General features: G+C 45.2%; 1 protein-coding gene across 1 annotated transcript in view; it reads right to left on the bottom strand.

Annotated features, from left to right (window-relative positions):
• FBXW8 (F-box and WD repeat domain containing 8) overlaps positions 1–12,502 on the bottom strand; it is a 154,693-nt gene extending 142,191 nt beyond the window's left edge. Inside the window, exon 1 of the mRNA XM_075835208.1 lies at positions 12,029–12,502. Within this exon, the coding sequence (XP_075691323.1) occupies positions 12,029–12,343 (315 nt within the window). The 5' untranslated portion in view covers positions 12,344–12,502. The remainder of the gene's footprint in view (positions 1–12,028) is intronic.
• Between the last annotated feature and the right edge of the window lie 3,290 nt (positions 12,503–15,792).

Genomic DNA, 15,792 nt, shown 5'->3' with positions numbered 1-15,792 from the left:
GACCTTCCCATCGTGTTAGAGACTATCTTTAACGACCTTTTGGGTGCACACCCGTCTAATCGGATACCGCTTGACAGAGCGCATCGAGCGCTGAAACCGAAGTCTATTACATCTCAACCCAGAGATATCATCTGCTGTGTCCAAGATTTCCGTACCAAAGAGGACATTATGCTTAAGGCCAGACAGTGTAAAGATCTGGAGTATGACGGTGCTCTGATTCAGCTATTCCCGGATCTCTCCTGGATTACGCTACAGAAACGGAGTCTGCTGCGTCCGCTACTCGCCACCTTGCGGGATCACAATATTTTTTTATCGATGGGGGTTCCCGTTCTCCCTCACAGCCCGAAGAGATGGCGTCTCTGCAACCCTGAGGTACCCGGGGGATTTGCCTCATTTTTGTGACTCCCTTGGTATACCAGCGCCCAAGATGCAGAATTGGGAGATTCCTTTGCCGCCTTCGTCTCCACCTCCAGTTTGAGGCTCTCCCAGTTGAGGCTCTCCCCAAGACGACAGCCAAGCCGAAGTTCATCGAGACCTGATCTGACTTGATGGACGCTGCGCTGTTACACGGCACCTCTGTAATATATGTGAAGGAGTCTGGTCACCCATACCAGCTGTTCTCTTCGCCAGTTGCACTATCCTAGGCTAAAATGTATTTAGGAATATATTTCTTGTTTTATGTTGCTTCTCTTTAGTTCGTTAACGTAAATTGTGGCAGAGTGCGATTGGCCTGGATACACTTGGCTCATTCACCCCTTTTTGTTTTTTTGGCCTTTAAGTATTTATATGTACTTTTGTACTAGGTTCTTTGACTGCCGAGACCCGACCTCCTCTTTTGATAGGGGTAACATTTTTGCAGTTCTCCCTCTGTTTTTAGAGAGAGTTGCAAAGGGTAATATTGTATTACCAGCTTTTACTTGCTTTAATATCACCCGCCCCAGGGTATAGTATTCTCCCTGGTAGTAATTTCTGAGTTTGTTTGAAGTACACTGATCTCATGCATTTCTCTTTGTTCTTACTGCAGATATGTGTAATGTCTCCCTAGTACGTCTTTACCCCAGTGTCTTTCCTTTCCCTCCTACTTTCATCCGAGACGACATTGAATCCTCCAAGAACCTCCAAGGTAGAAGGACGCCATAGAACACTGCTTGCTTTGAGACCGGACTGGGACTGGCCCCGACATAACTATGAGCTGTACACATCTGCACTTTCCACATCGTTCTTTGCTCTTTCCTACATCTTTGATCATGGTTAAATTTGTAACACTTAATGTCAAGGGCCTCAACTCCAATGTGAAGAGACGCTTGCTTCTCAGGGAGCTGAAATCGCTTGGAGCGGAGGTCGCTTTTCTGCAGGAAACACACTTAGATTCCTCCGGATCTTTCCAATTTGCTCGGGGGGCGTATCCTGCTGTGTACTCTGCCTCGTCAGGTCGTAAGAGGGAGGGGGTGGCCATTCTGTTAGCAGCAGCCTGTCCCATTCAGGTTCACAACTCACATTTAGATCCGAAGGGCAGGTATGTTATCTTGGAGGGGACTCTGTTGGGCCAGCCCATTGTTTTATGTAACGTCTACTCCCCTAATACTGCGCAGGTTCCATTCCTACGCAGACTCCTCTCCAAGCTCCAAAAGCTTCCTAGGGGTGCATGGCTGGTGGGAGATTTTAATATCCCGTTCTCCACGACCATGGATAGGGCTTCTCTTACACACGCTACTCCGTCCCCCACCCTTGCAGGACTTTCTACACGCTTTAGGCAACTAATTAGGGAGCACCATCTCTATGACCTGTGGCGGGTGGATCATCCAGGTGATAGGTCCTATACTTCCTTCTCCCAAACGCAACACACTCACACGCGCTTAGATTACTTCTTTGGTAATGTCCCAGCCCTCCGTTTGCTTCATGGGGCGGTTATAGACCCCATCTCCTGGTCAGATCATGCTCCAGTCTCTGTGACTTTGCAAATAGGGAAACCATCCACAAGAATATGTCATTGGCGCCTAAACGAAACTTTGATCAAGTCTCCTGCTCTTAGGGATAGCCTGGCCGGACACATGCGGGAATTTTATGCACTTAATGAGGGATCGGTTCCTTCGATATCCACTCTTTGGGAGGCGCATAAGGCGGTGATGAGGGGGCAATGCATAGTAATGGGATCTAGATTGAAAAGAGACTCTAGGGCCAAGCGGGTGGCTCTCCATCGGACAATTGCTAAACTGGAGAGGGAAATCGGAACTAAACCGGCGGTACCGACACTACGGAAATTGATAGAGGCTAGAGCGCAACTTAAGGATTTAGCTATGAAGGGGGTAGAAAAGTCACTTCTATACACGAAAAGGAAATATTATGACAAAGGTAATAAGGCGCATTCGCTTCTGGCCAGGCTATTGCGGTATCAGGCGACTGCTCGTACTCCACAGGCGGTTAGGGATAGCGCGGGCATCCTCCAGCATCATCCAGACACGATAGCCACACTCTTCCACGACTATTATAAATCCTTATATCACTTACCGACTACCTTACCACCTGATCCAGCCCGCCGGCGGGAAACGCTGCAAGCCTATCTCTCTTCCTGTACTCTCCCTAGATTGAAAGATGAGGAGCTTTCATCCCTGAATGCCCCGATCTCTGCAGAGGAATTGTATGATATACTGAAGGACCTCCCTGGTGGTAAAGCCCCTGGGCCAGACGGCTTCACGTATGAGTATTATAAGACATTTGCAGAGATCTTGGTTCCACGGATGGATTCATTATTTAACGAATTCCTGCAGGGTTCTCCCATCCCTCAAACGTTTCTGCATTCTCACATTACGCTGATCCCTAAACCGGGTAAGGACCACGCAGATCGCTCCAATTACAGACCCATAGCTCTTTTGAATTCTGATCTCAAAATTTTCACTCGTCTTCTTGCTAATAGACTCAATGTTTGGCTCCCATCCTTGATCCACAAGGACCAAGTGGGCTTTGTGCCTCTTAGACAAGGGGGAGATAACACACGAAGAACCCTTGATCTCATTGATGCCCTCCACAAGCAAAAGGAATCAGCGATCCTTCTTAGCCTAGATGCAGAGAAGGCGTTTGATCGCTTGGGATGGCCATTTCTTTCTTGACGGCGCTGCGTGGTCTCTACTCCACCCCAACAGCGGCAATTAAACTTCCGTACTCCACTTCTCCCCCGTTTCAAATCTGGAATGGTACGCGTCAGGGGTGTCCCCTCTCCTGTTTGTGCTCTGTATTGAACCCCTAGCAGCTCAAATACGGAAATCCATCGATATAGCGGGGGTCCAGATACAAGATAAAGAGTTCAAGATCTCCCTGTTTGCGGATAACGTCCTCTTGACTATCACTAAACCTCATACCTCCCTTCCTACCCTTACTACTGTTCTCCGTAGGTATGGTAGGCTATCAGGGTATAAAACTAATACATCTAAAACAGAAGCGCTCCCTCTCAGGGTATGTTCACACGGCCAAATTTCAGACGTATACGAGGCGTATTATGCCTCGTTTTACGTCTGAAAATATGGCTACAATACGTCGGCAAACATCTGCCCATTCATTTGAATGGGTTTGCCGACGTACTATGCAGACGACCTGTAATTTACGCGTCGTCGTTTGACAGCTGTCAAACGACGACTCGTAAATTTACTGCCTCGGCAAAGAAGTGCAGGGCACTTCTTTGCCACGTAATTTGAGCCGTTCTTCATTGAAATCAATGAAGCATGGCTCAAGGTTTACGAGCGTCTCAGACGCCTCGTAAATTACGAGGAGGAGCATTTACATGTGAAACGAGGCAGCTGTTAACAGTCTGTCTTTTCACACGTAACTGCCTCTCAGCGTGTGAACATACCCTAAATGTCCCACACCAGGAGCTCATGCTCCTCAAACACAACTACACCTACAACTGGAAGGAAACCTCCCTGACCTACCTAGGAGTCCAACTCACTCCCTTCTATACGTCGGTCTACAAGGCTAATTTCCCCTCTCTGTTTGTGGAATTACGTCAGCTAATGGCGAGGTGGGATCCTCTTCCCATGTCATTTTTTGGATGCATAGCAGCGGTCAAAATGACCTTGCTCCCTAAATTACTGTACTTCTTTGAGACCCTGCCAGTGGCAGTACCTATGAGGGAATTGCGGGATATGCAGTCTTCCATCCTCAGGTTCATATGGCACTCCGGCAGACATCGAATCCCGAAATCAGTCTTATTGTCTGGTCGATCTGCGGGTGGGCTATCAGTTCCTGATGTGGTGAAATACTACTGGGCGACACATCTCCACCGCATACCCTGTTGGGTGTCCTTAAGGGCATACAAGTGGACCGAAATAGAGAAGCTATGGATGGCCCCGGTTCACCCAAACTCCTTGTTATGGGGCGACCCGCTGGTAATGCCGTCTTCATCTCTGTTGGGTCCCATGAGATTTCAAAGAGAGGTGTGGGAAACCTGTAAAAAACGCTTTCATTTGGCGTCGGGTTGCCCGCCCTTGACTTCAGTACTCTACACTCCCACTATGCCGGGCGGTACTACCTCCCAAATAGTCCAATTGTGGGCGGGAATTGAGGTATTTCACTTGGCTGACATGGATGATCCCCACACGCTAGAGCTTCACCCGTTCTCATACTTTCAAAGACATCATAATGTCCCCTCTTCTGCATTTTTCCACTATCTTCAGATCAGACATTACATGCAACAAACTTTCAGATCCACGCGGGTCACTACACCTACAAGCTTCGAAAGGTTGTGTAGGTATAGTACCACCACTAAGGGGCTTATATCCGCCATTTACGCAATACTGCTATCCCCGGATGGTTCCCCTCCGCCTGGGCATGGGTATATGTTGAAGTGGGAGACCCTGCTGAATAAATCTATCCCTCTCTCATTATGGCAGATTATCTGGTCACAAGCAGCTAAAACCTCCATCTGCACTGCATATAAAGAAAACCAATATAAAATTCTTATGTTTTGGTACCATACCCCTGCCCTTCTGCATAGCTTCAATCCGGGTATTCCTTCGGATTGCTGGCGATGTAGAAATCAGAGAGGTGACCTGTTCCATATTTTCTGGAGCTGCACACTGGTACAACAGTTTTGATTGGAGGTTAGGAATTTGGCGTTGGCGGTGTTGCAGCAGGATATTCCTCTAGACCCTCTTCATTATTTCCTGAATGTCCCTCCTAGGTCTTTGGGGAAACCATTAGCCCGACTCTTTCGACACTTTCTCACCACCGCTAAGACGTTGATAGCTTGGAAATGGAGACAGACCGCCCCTCCCTCTCACATCGACGTACTGACTAGAATTAGGGAAATTCGCACAATGGAGCATATGACGGCCTCTATTGACAATGAACTGGACAGGTTCAAAGTGGTGTGGGATCCGCGGGACAAGCATTGGTTACAGATATCTCAAGATTAGGTTGTAGATTGAGCTCTGACTATCCCTCCCCCCCCTTTTTTTTCTTTTTCCCCTTGTGTCTTTTCCCTGATGTCTTGTTTGTCTATTGGAATTTACTGCGATGTCAAGTGAATTGCATGGCCTTCCCATGCATCTTTATGTCATATGTATAGTTTGAAAATGTTCAATAAAGATACAGTTGAAACCAAAATCGAACGCCACAATTAAGGGGTTAACTGCCGAAATCAGCGGCGATGGGCCGCTGATCGGCAACGGGGAATGCAGGGCAGACACCCTGGACAGTTAACCGCCGCTGCGGTGTAGAGCCGCGCGGCGGTTAACTGTCAAAGCACAGACGTAACTGCACGTCAAGGTGCGCTAACTTACTGCACACATCGACGTGCAGTTACGTCAAGGTGCGGGAAAGGGTTTTCCGATCTTTAAAAATTGTGTGCAGATAGTTTAACTGCAGTAAGATAAGTCACTTACTAACGTGCTGTCTGTAGCTGAAATGTCTCTGAAGACCAGTCTCACATGTAGTCACATGACCATGCTCGTGTTTATCACCTGCTTCTCTACTCCAAACATGTGGTTATCTCTCCGCACTCCTCCCTGTAGTGTACTGGAGGCCACACATCACATGCCTCTGCTCTCTTCTGTCTCCAAAGGGATTGTGTTTCACACGCTGGGCAGAATACAGCTGTGTCTCAGTAGCAGACAATGAGCCATTACGGCACTACCTTACATCTTGTAATAGCGAGGCATACAGGCAGCTGTAAATATAGGCAATATCTGTGAGAAGGGAGAGGAATCATGGGAACTGTAGTCCTTGACACGATAATCCCACCCACAGCAAGCACTAGCAAAATGAAAAACAACAATGGAGCGCAGAGCTGGACAACATAATAAAAATGAAAAACAATTACTTCTAAGCTATGGTGGAATCATCTGGTAACCATACAGAAACAGGTTAAGTACTTTTCATAAGCGCAGAATAAAGCCTTTTAATGCTGCGTTCACACTTAAGTAACTTTTTTTTTTTTTTTTAACTAAAGCCAAGTCCCTGGAGCGTGTACATGTTGAAGATGGCTGTACCGAAATTAACTGTCTTCAGTAAATTTTAGAGCTGTGTTAATGAGAGAAGTCTAATGAAGGGGTGACACAGCCCAAAACGCATGTTCTTCAGCATTTCATGGGGAAATAAGGCCAAAGAAAAGAAAATAACAAAAACATAATTTATTTTATTGCTGAAATGTATTTGGTTTGATTGACCAAGAGCCTCTCCCATGAGACAGATTTGCAGTGGAAGGGACGGCCACTGTGTTACATATCCAGGTTGATCAAACCAAATACGTTTCAGTATGGTGCAATAAACGGACGAATAAGTCTGTCCGTTACCCAGGGCAATGTTCAGCTTGCTGCCCTGGTACATTATCTAAACACCCAAGTTAGAGGGCTTGTTGGCGCTTCCCTTGGCACTTAGCACCCAGAGTACATGCCGGTTTTGAAAAAATCTGCACTGGGCAAAGCTGTAGATCTACGTGTATAGGGGACCCAGGAAAGATAGCTGTATAGTGTACTAAACGTGTGTAGGATAAGCTGCAGAAGAGAGAGAGAATCATGCCCATGTGTGTTCTAAAAAGACTGCAGGGACATAATATGTCCTAAATATAGATTTTTATTCATATTTTCATAGTATGTTAAATGATAATGACTGAAGTAGGAATATGCTATAAAGATCAGTGTGCTCCCATCAGATCCTTCATGCGGATCACTAGTAAGGCCCTGTGCACAATAAGTTTTTTGCCTATTTTTAACATATACATCCGGAAAAAAGCTCCCAACGTATACGTTAAACATAGGCTGTGATAGGTTTAACGGAATACGTCACTAACTTTCATGACCCTGTTCATTATGTATCCATTAAATGGATACAATTGTAGGCTAAGGGCTTATTCACACACCTGAGTGCAAACTTGGACTTGAAAAACGGCCGTATTTCGCATCCAACTTGCACCCTTACGGGACTCTTTTTCACGGATAAGTAGGACACGTTCTATTTTTTCAATGGACCCTTCACACGGTCCGCTAAAACAACGGCCATGTGAACGGCCCCATTGAAATACATGCGTCCGTGTGACGGCTGTCGTTTTAACGGCCGTCACGCGGACGTGTACAACGTTCGTGTGAATATACAACGTTGCGTGTGAATATCACTTTAAAGCATCTGTCACTGGCCTACGTTTAAATGTACAGTACTGTGCAAAAGGTTTAGGCAGTTGGGGGAAAATGCTGCAAAGTTAAAATACTTTCAAAAATAGAAGTGTTAATAGTTTTTTTAAATTAACAAAATACAAAGTGAATGAACAGAAGAGAAATCTAAATCAAATTAATATTTAGTGTGACCACCCTTTGCCTTCAAAACAGCATCAATTCTACACTTGCACAAGGTATACTTGCACAAAGTCATGGATTTTGGAGGATTATATTCAGGTGTAGGATTAACCAAGAAAACCAAACAGGTGATAACGATCATCATTTTCAGATGTAGGTTGAAACACAGTCATTTAGGGTATGTTCACACGGCCTATTTACGGACGTAATTCGGGCGTTTTTGCCCCGAATTACGTCTGAAAATAGCGCCTCAATAGCGCTGACAAACATCTGCCCATTGAAAGCAATGGGCAGACGTTTGTCTGTTCACACGAGGCGTATATTTACGCGCCGCTGTCAAATGACGGCGCGTAAATAGACGCCCGCGTAGAAGAAGTGACCTGTCACTTCTTTGGCCGTAATTGGAGCCGCTATTCATTGACTCCAATGAATAGCAGCGCTAATTACGGCCGTAATTGACGCGGCGTTCAAGCGCCTGCACATGCCGGTACGGCTGAATTTACGGGGATGTTTTCAGGCTGAAACATCCCCGTAATTTCAGCCGTTACGGACCCCCGCCGTGTGAACATACCCTAACTAACAGAAACAGCAGTGTAGGAGGCTTAAAACTGGGAGAAGAACAGCCAAACTCTGCTACAAAGGTAAGGCTGGGTTCACACGACCTATTTTCAGACGTAAACGAGGCGTATTATGCCTCGTTTTACGTCTGAAAATACGTCTCCAATACGTCGGCAAACATCTGCCCATTCATTTGAATGGGTTTGCCGACGTACTGTGCCGACGACATGTCATTTACGCGTCGTCGTTTGACAGCTGTCAAACGACGACGCGTAAAATGACTGCCTCCTCAAAGAAGTGCAGGACACTTCTTTGAAACGTAATTTGAGAAGTTTTTCATTGAATTCAATGAAGAACAGCTCAAGATTACGAGCTTCAATGACGCCTCGCAAAATGCGAAGAGGAGCTTTTACGTCTGAAACGACGCAGCTGTTTTCTCTTGAAAACAGTCTGTCATTTCAGACGTAAAAGCCAGCTAGCGTGTGCACATACCCTAAGGTTGTGGAAGACAGTTGCACGTCACAGGTCCACCATAGCAAGACTGAGAACAGCAATAAGACACAAGGTAGTTATACTGAATCAGCAAGGTCTATCCCAGGCAAAGATTTCAAAGCAGACTGGGGTTTCAAGGTGTGCTGTTCAAGCTCTTTCGAAGAAGCGCAAAGAAACGGGCAATGTTGAGGAACGTAGACGCAGTGGTCGGCCAAGGAAACTTAGTGCAGCAGATTAAAGACAAATCATGCTTACTTTCCTTTGAAATCCGAAGATGCCCAGCAGTGAAAAAAAAAAACAAAAACGACTACTTCTTTTATTGAAAGAATTCTTACTATTGCAGTATTTTTCCTCAAATGCCTAAAACTTTTACACAGTACTGTATATATTGGAAGCTTCAGTGACGTTACTGTCCATACATGGACAGTTACACTGGAGCTTTCCAATCCTGCAGAGGCCGCTCTGCCCGCAGACTCTGGCGACCCTGCCAGGAAATGTCAACTCTGTGGGATCCTCTGGGATGCACACAGGGAACCCCCCCCCCCCCCCACCTGCAGGGCAGCCCTATAGCAGCTTCTGAGAAGCCGGAGTCCCCAGCTGCTATCTCGGCGTAGCGGAACATCGTTACTGGAGCTTCCCTGAGGTAGCCCCAGTGACATACCTTCCCCGGACTTTGGACAGTTATGTAACCAGAGCTTTCCGACGAATACGTGATACGCCCAAGGCTAAAAAACCGTATGCTGCGTGATATATATTTTTTGGGGAGATCCAGTGGGATATAAAAGCGTAGTTCATCTTTAAAGAAAAACGATTAGTGATCTATACCAGCCTAACACAGGTCAAAATGTCACAGAGCACTGTGGACACATTTAGGGTGTACGTCGGGAACTTTCCTAACATATAAGCTAAACGTAGGGAATAAACGTGATGTGCACAGGGCATAACAATCTTCACACAGCACAAATTTACAAGAAAATCTTCAGCAGAAATCTGCAGCTGATTGACCAGCAGATCCGCACATGGATTAGCCCCACTGTAATTCTGAGGAACTAATACCTATTTTTTAAGCGCGGAATCCGCAGCAGTAATGTACATGCTGTGGACTTTAACCCCTTGGTGACTTGTGATGTAACTGTAAAACACAGCCACCAAGGGGGATCACGGATCAGGCTCACAGCCTGGGCCCACTCCACACTCAGCAGGTGTCAGCTGTATGTTACAGACGACACGTCACTAAACGGCCGGGATCGGAGATAACCACTTGTATGCTGCAGCCTAATGAAGGCCTCCAGGTCTGCCATCTTTATGCTCCCGTTAAGCCCGAGAGGCAGAGCTTAACAGGAGACTGTAAATGGCACAATACACTGTAATACATCGTTGTTGTAGGGTACTGTACCAATGATCAAACGATCACTTTTATCTGTTTTGACTAAATCAATAGCGTAATCGACTGCGCTATTGGTTGCGTCAAGAACAACGGAAGCCTGTCACAACGGTGACAAACGGAAAACTTTAGCAACGTTTCCATCACCATTGAGACGTGTTAAACGGACAGGCAGTGTACAAAAGTATTGCAGTGTATTATAAATGCGATCGCAGAATCACATATTATAGTCCCCTAGTGGGACTAGTAAAAAAGTGAAAACATTTTTTAATAAAGTTAATTTTTTAAAAAATGTGAAAAAAAATGAAAAACCCAGCTTTTCCCCTTACAAACTGCTTTACTATTAAAAAAACAAAATAAAGTTAAAAAGTTACACATATTTGGTATCGCCGCGTCCGTAACGACCCCGACTATAAATCTATTACATTATTTAACCCGCACGGTGAACGGCGTAAAAAATAATAATAAAAAACTATGGAAAAATTGCAACAAATAATTTTGAAAAAAAAGTGTTTTTACTGTGAAAAAGTAGTAAAACATACAAAATCTATATAAATTTGGTATCGTTGCAATCGTAACAACCCGCTGAAAAAAGTTATTGTGTTATTTATATCACACGGTAAACGGTGTCGATTTAAGACGCGAAAAAGAGTGGCGAAATTTCAGGTTTTTTTCTATTTCCCCCCAAATAAAAGTTAATAAAAGTTAATCAATAAATAATATGTACCTCAAAATGGTGCTATTAAAAAATACAACTCGTCCCGCAAAAAAAAAGACCTTATACGGCTATTTCGACGCAAAAATAAAAAGTTTATAGCTCTTGGAATGCGACGATGGAAAAACGTAAAAAATGGCTTGGTCATTAAGGTCCAAAATAGGCTGGTCATTAAGGGGTTAAATGGTGACTTTAAAAACGAAAGCTTGTCCCGGATACAACTAGCCCCCATACGTCTATGACCATGGAAAAATTACCCTGAGCCCCAGTAGTGGTATAAAAATGATTCCTGGCCCCATCTCCTCTTGCCCTTGCCCTATACATTTCCGTGAACAGCTGCTTTTCCCCCATGGCCAGATGTGGCCTATGAATTAAAGGAGGGAGAACAATTATAACCACCTATTATAAGAACCTACGTTCTTGGGCGCTATAGCAAAGTGGACGTGTTTGTCATTGCTATACATTGGAGAAATCAAACACAACATTTATGAAGCCTCTGCGACACTTTTTCGGACACACACACGTGGCGGGGAGAGTAGCCGGGGCTTCATTGTTGTGCCAGGTTCAATCCGCCATATTTGCCTACAGTAGATTTATCAATCAGGTGAAATTAATCTGGTGCCCGCTACACTGGGAAGAGACTGGCACATTGCTCGTACAGACCACGAATATTAACAAAAACCTCTAATTTGGTAAAATGAAAAATCTGCATCTTCCCTGTAACACAAGCAGAAAAAAAGAATTTGGAGCGAAAAAATATCAAGAAACTTGTATTTGTTACAGAAACGGACAATGATTTATATAATGGGAGAAATGTAAACATTTTAATGACTTATTTGCCTAAACGATATTTTAGTTTGTGTCGGTTATGGCGCTATCCGGACTGGTGTGACACTCAGCGGCTATACAGGACACCAGTGGTGTCAAACATACAAACTAGAACAAACAAGAAGTATGCTCAGACCAACCAATCAGCGTGCTTATCTCATTTTCTCAACTATACAGGGGGGAAAATGACAGCTTTAATCGGATTGGTTGCTATGCAGGCACGGAGGACGCCACACAGTGACGTCACATCACCAAACGCAGACTATTTACCAGGTCACTGATGAGCTGCTCCAGGAGGGTGGGCACTTTCTGAGGAGAGCTCGGCCTGTCTGCTGCAGAAGCGGGCACTGGCTTCTCATGTAGCAGGCTCTCTGCCAGTTCCAGGTATCGATTCTCCACTCCCTCCGTCTCTGGAAGCGGTGACCCAGGGAGACATCTCCAGGCCACATCTTCCTCGCTGGGCAGCTTGGGCTCCGGGCTGGGTGCTGAACGTCGGCGTTTCCATGGCACCGGGGCTGTGATTTCTCCGCGGATCTCTGCCCTCCATCGATCACGAAAATCTTCCAGGGAGGTGTCCAGCGGCATACTGACCGTCAGCCTGGAATACTCACTCACCACCGCCCCAATATAGCCATCATGAACAGGCAGCACGGTGGGGAGCTGAGTGACAGGAAAGTTTTGTTGCTAGGGTAACAGAGAGCCCCTGTACCCATAGACGGAAATGGTGTATTCTGGAGAGTCTTCCGGCCAGGAAACGTGAACCTGAACATTGGTTCCTACTGTGTATTAGAGCGTGCAGATTAAAAAGCCGCGCGCAGAATAACCAATGAGCAAGTTTTTATTTTAGGTGGGGGCACTTAGAAATTACATGTTTCATTTTTTTTTTCATGGTAAATTCATAAAAATGTTTTTACTTTATTCGCCATTCACCATACATTGTTTATTGTACAGGTTGTTATAGGGAAACCAAATATGTTTGTTTTGTGATTAAAACTGAAAGAGAAAGAGATATATATATATATATATATATATTTATTTCTTTTCCTCCATGTTTTACTTACGCTCTGCTTCCACGCGTGTCGGAGCACGCAGCGCATTTCTTGCCGTCTCACTGGTCTGCTCCTGTTATGTACATCATGTTCTGCAGCGTTAATAATTTGAATGTATTTTAAAGTAAGATTTTATAGTTTTAAATATTTATATCAATATTGCCACTGGTTTTGGACTGTTGGTGCCCCAGCTGAGCTCTGTATCCAGTATAGTGCAGTCTCCAGTTGACAACACAGCTGTATACTTGAAGTATGAGAATACCAGATGTGTGGATGAGATGACTGGCAGAATGTGAAGGGGGCAACCTCCTGAAATCTGTAGAATCCCCGCCCATACACACCCGAAACAGTATCATGCTCCCATAGTGCCTCCCACACAGTGTAATACCAAATAGCTGCCCCCACACAGTATAATGCCCCCATAGCTGCCACCATACAGTATAAAGCCAACACAAATGCCCCCATACAGTATAATGCCCACACATATTCTCCCATGCAGCATAATGCTCATACAGATGCCCCCATGTAGTATAATGCCCAAATTCCCCCATACAGCATAATGCCACCATAGCTGCCCAATACAGTATAATGCCCCCTTAGCTGCCCCTAGTGCCAGTGCCCTTGCAGATAGTAACACAGTGCCCATGTACCTAGCGCCACAGTGTCCCCTGTAGATAGTTCCCCTATATAGTGCCACAATGTCCATGTAGATAGTGCCACACCCCCATGAAGATAGCGCCATTTGGACTCCCTCTAGGAGTGGAATCCCTAGCCAGAGCATAGGCCTGCCATTCCGCTCCAGGAGGAGCCACTGCGGTCACTGTCCATATATGGACAGTAACCTCAGGGGTTTCCTCTAAGAGCGGAATCCCCGGCCCCATCATCGGCAATGGGGATTCCGCTCAAGGAATAGCCACTAATTCTGAAGCAGGGAACCATCAGCTCCCTGCTTCAGAATTAGTTCAGAGCAGAGGGAGCTCCTCCGCTCGACGAGGACTCCGCCGGCACAGCGCTATTGTAAGCGCTGTGCTCGGGGAAGCCCTTGACGGTACTGTTCATATATGAACAGTGACGTCAGTGGCTGCTCCTTGAGCGGAATCCCCATTGCGACTCTGGCCAGGGATTCCTCTCCAAGAGTAGTCACTGTCCACATAGCGACAGTAACATCAAGGGCTTCACCGAGCACAGCGCTTACAATAGCGCTGTGCCTGCGGAGTCCTCGGCGAGTGGAGGAGCTCTCCCTCTGCTCTGAACTAATTCTGAAGCAGGGAGCTGATGGTTCCCTACTTCAGAATTAGTTTGACAGTGGGACATACGCCCGGACTGTCCCGCTGAATCCGGGATGTTTGGGAGGTATGGTTAAAAGTATAAGGCTTCGTTCACATCTGCGTCAGGGCTACGTTCCGTCAGTGCTTTCCGTCGGAACGGTGCCCTGACTGAAACAAACGGAAACCATAGGTTTAGACTAGGCTATTGATTCTGTCAAAACGATGAAACCCTTGCACAACGGAGACAAACGGAAAACGTTGGCACCAGATCCGTCGCCATTGAAATCAATGGTGATGGAAACGGAAACCTATGGTTTCCATTTGTGTTAGGGTCCGGACCCTGGCGCAGATGTGAACGAAGCCTAAGTCTGCTAAATCCTACATGGACTCAGAATACGGTTAATGTTAATGCAGCCTAATCTATTTCAGATCTGGCACTTAACTTCACCTGGCCCCAAAGAGAGACACTCACATGTGGACATACGTACACTACCTGCCTGCACAGCATTGAGAGTCAAGAGCAGACGTCTGAGGAGGAGGCTACTCTGAGTAGCAGTGAGTCATTGTCTACCTGAGGCTTAGGCCTCATTTATACATTGCAGAATTGCTGTATTTTGCATTAGTATTTTGAAGCCAAATCCAGGACTAGGCATAGGGGAAATATAATGGGAACATGTATACTTCAATTCTTTGTATCCACTCCTGATTTTGGCTTGAAATTACTGATGTAATATGAAGCCTGTTTAGCAAATCAAACTAAGTGTGAAGTCGCTCCCACACTCACTCTTTACCCATGTTGGGGTGTATTTACACATGCCATTTTTTATTTTAAAAAAATCCTACAAAACCAGCAGGTGTAAACACACCCTATGACTGTCCGGTATTTTTAGGTGGAAAAGATGGCAACCATAGACTTTGGTGACACGATTTTTCTACTTGAGTCAATGGAGATATAAGCCTCTGTCACTTATACAGGCACCGGAACTTTCTGTATGATGTCATTATATGGACTGTTCCACATAGATTCTCTTAATGGGGGAACAGAAACTCCTATTAAAGTTACCGCTGAGGAAGAATAGTTATACTGTCCTCTGCTGTCAGAGCCAGCAAGCAGAGATGGTACTGGCTCCAATGAATAACGTATTGCATAAAAATAAGTAAAATATGCATATAAGAAATCCAGAATTTGACAGAGAATCAGGTGAGGGTGCTATGATAAAATTTTTATTTTCACTGGAAGTTTTCTTTAACGTGTCAAGCACTACAGAGATCCGTGCGAAGGTCTGGGTCCACCACTGGGCTCTTCTCTGTTTCCCAACATATATACCCCAGTCCTAGCTTCACTTAAATAGACAACGATCCAGGTCAAGAATGTCTATTATTCTATAGTGTCCTATTAAGCAACTGCAGGAAAAAATTCTGAGAAATAAGTCTTGGTGGTGAGGAAATCCCAATATGCCATTTATGACTGTACTGTATGTCACATTAATGTTCCCTTGTGTTGGTTTAACTGTATAAATCTAATACTGAATTAATAATTGACTGTGTAAGCAGCTGAAAAACTTCTCTCTGAAAAGGTAATTGAAGAGATTTATTTCAGAATGTAATGGACTTTTTGCTTCATGCATAACACTTCTATCTTGGCGTTGTATTTGCATTTGTTATTTAGATTTCTGAATCCACTGTCAGCATATCCAAGACGATATGGTCTAAGCAC

Source organism: Rhinoderma darwinii, chromosome 1 (genome assembly GCF_050947455.1).
Source record: "Rhinoderma darwinii isolate aRhiDar2 chromosome 1, aRhiDar2.hap1, whole genome shotgun sequence".
Taxonomy (NCBI): Eukaryota; Metazoa; Chordata; class Amphibia; order Anura; family Rhinodermatidae; genus Rhinoderma; species Rhinoderma darwinii.
Note: the sequence above shows the minus strand (reverse complement) of the source record. Positions and strands in the feature narration are given on the sequence as shown.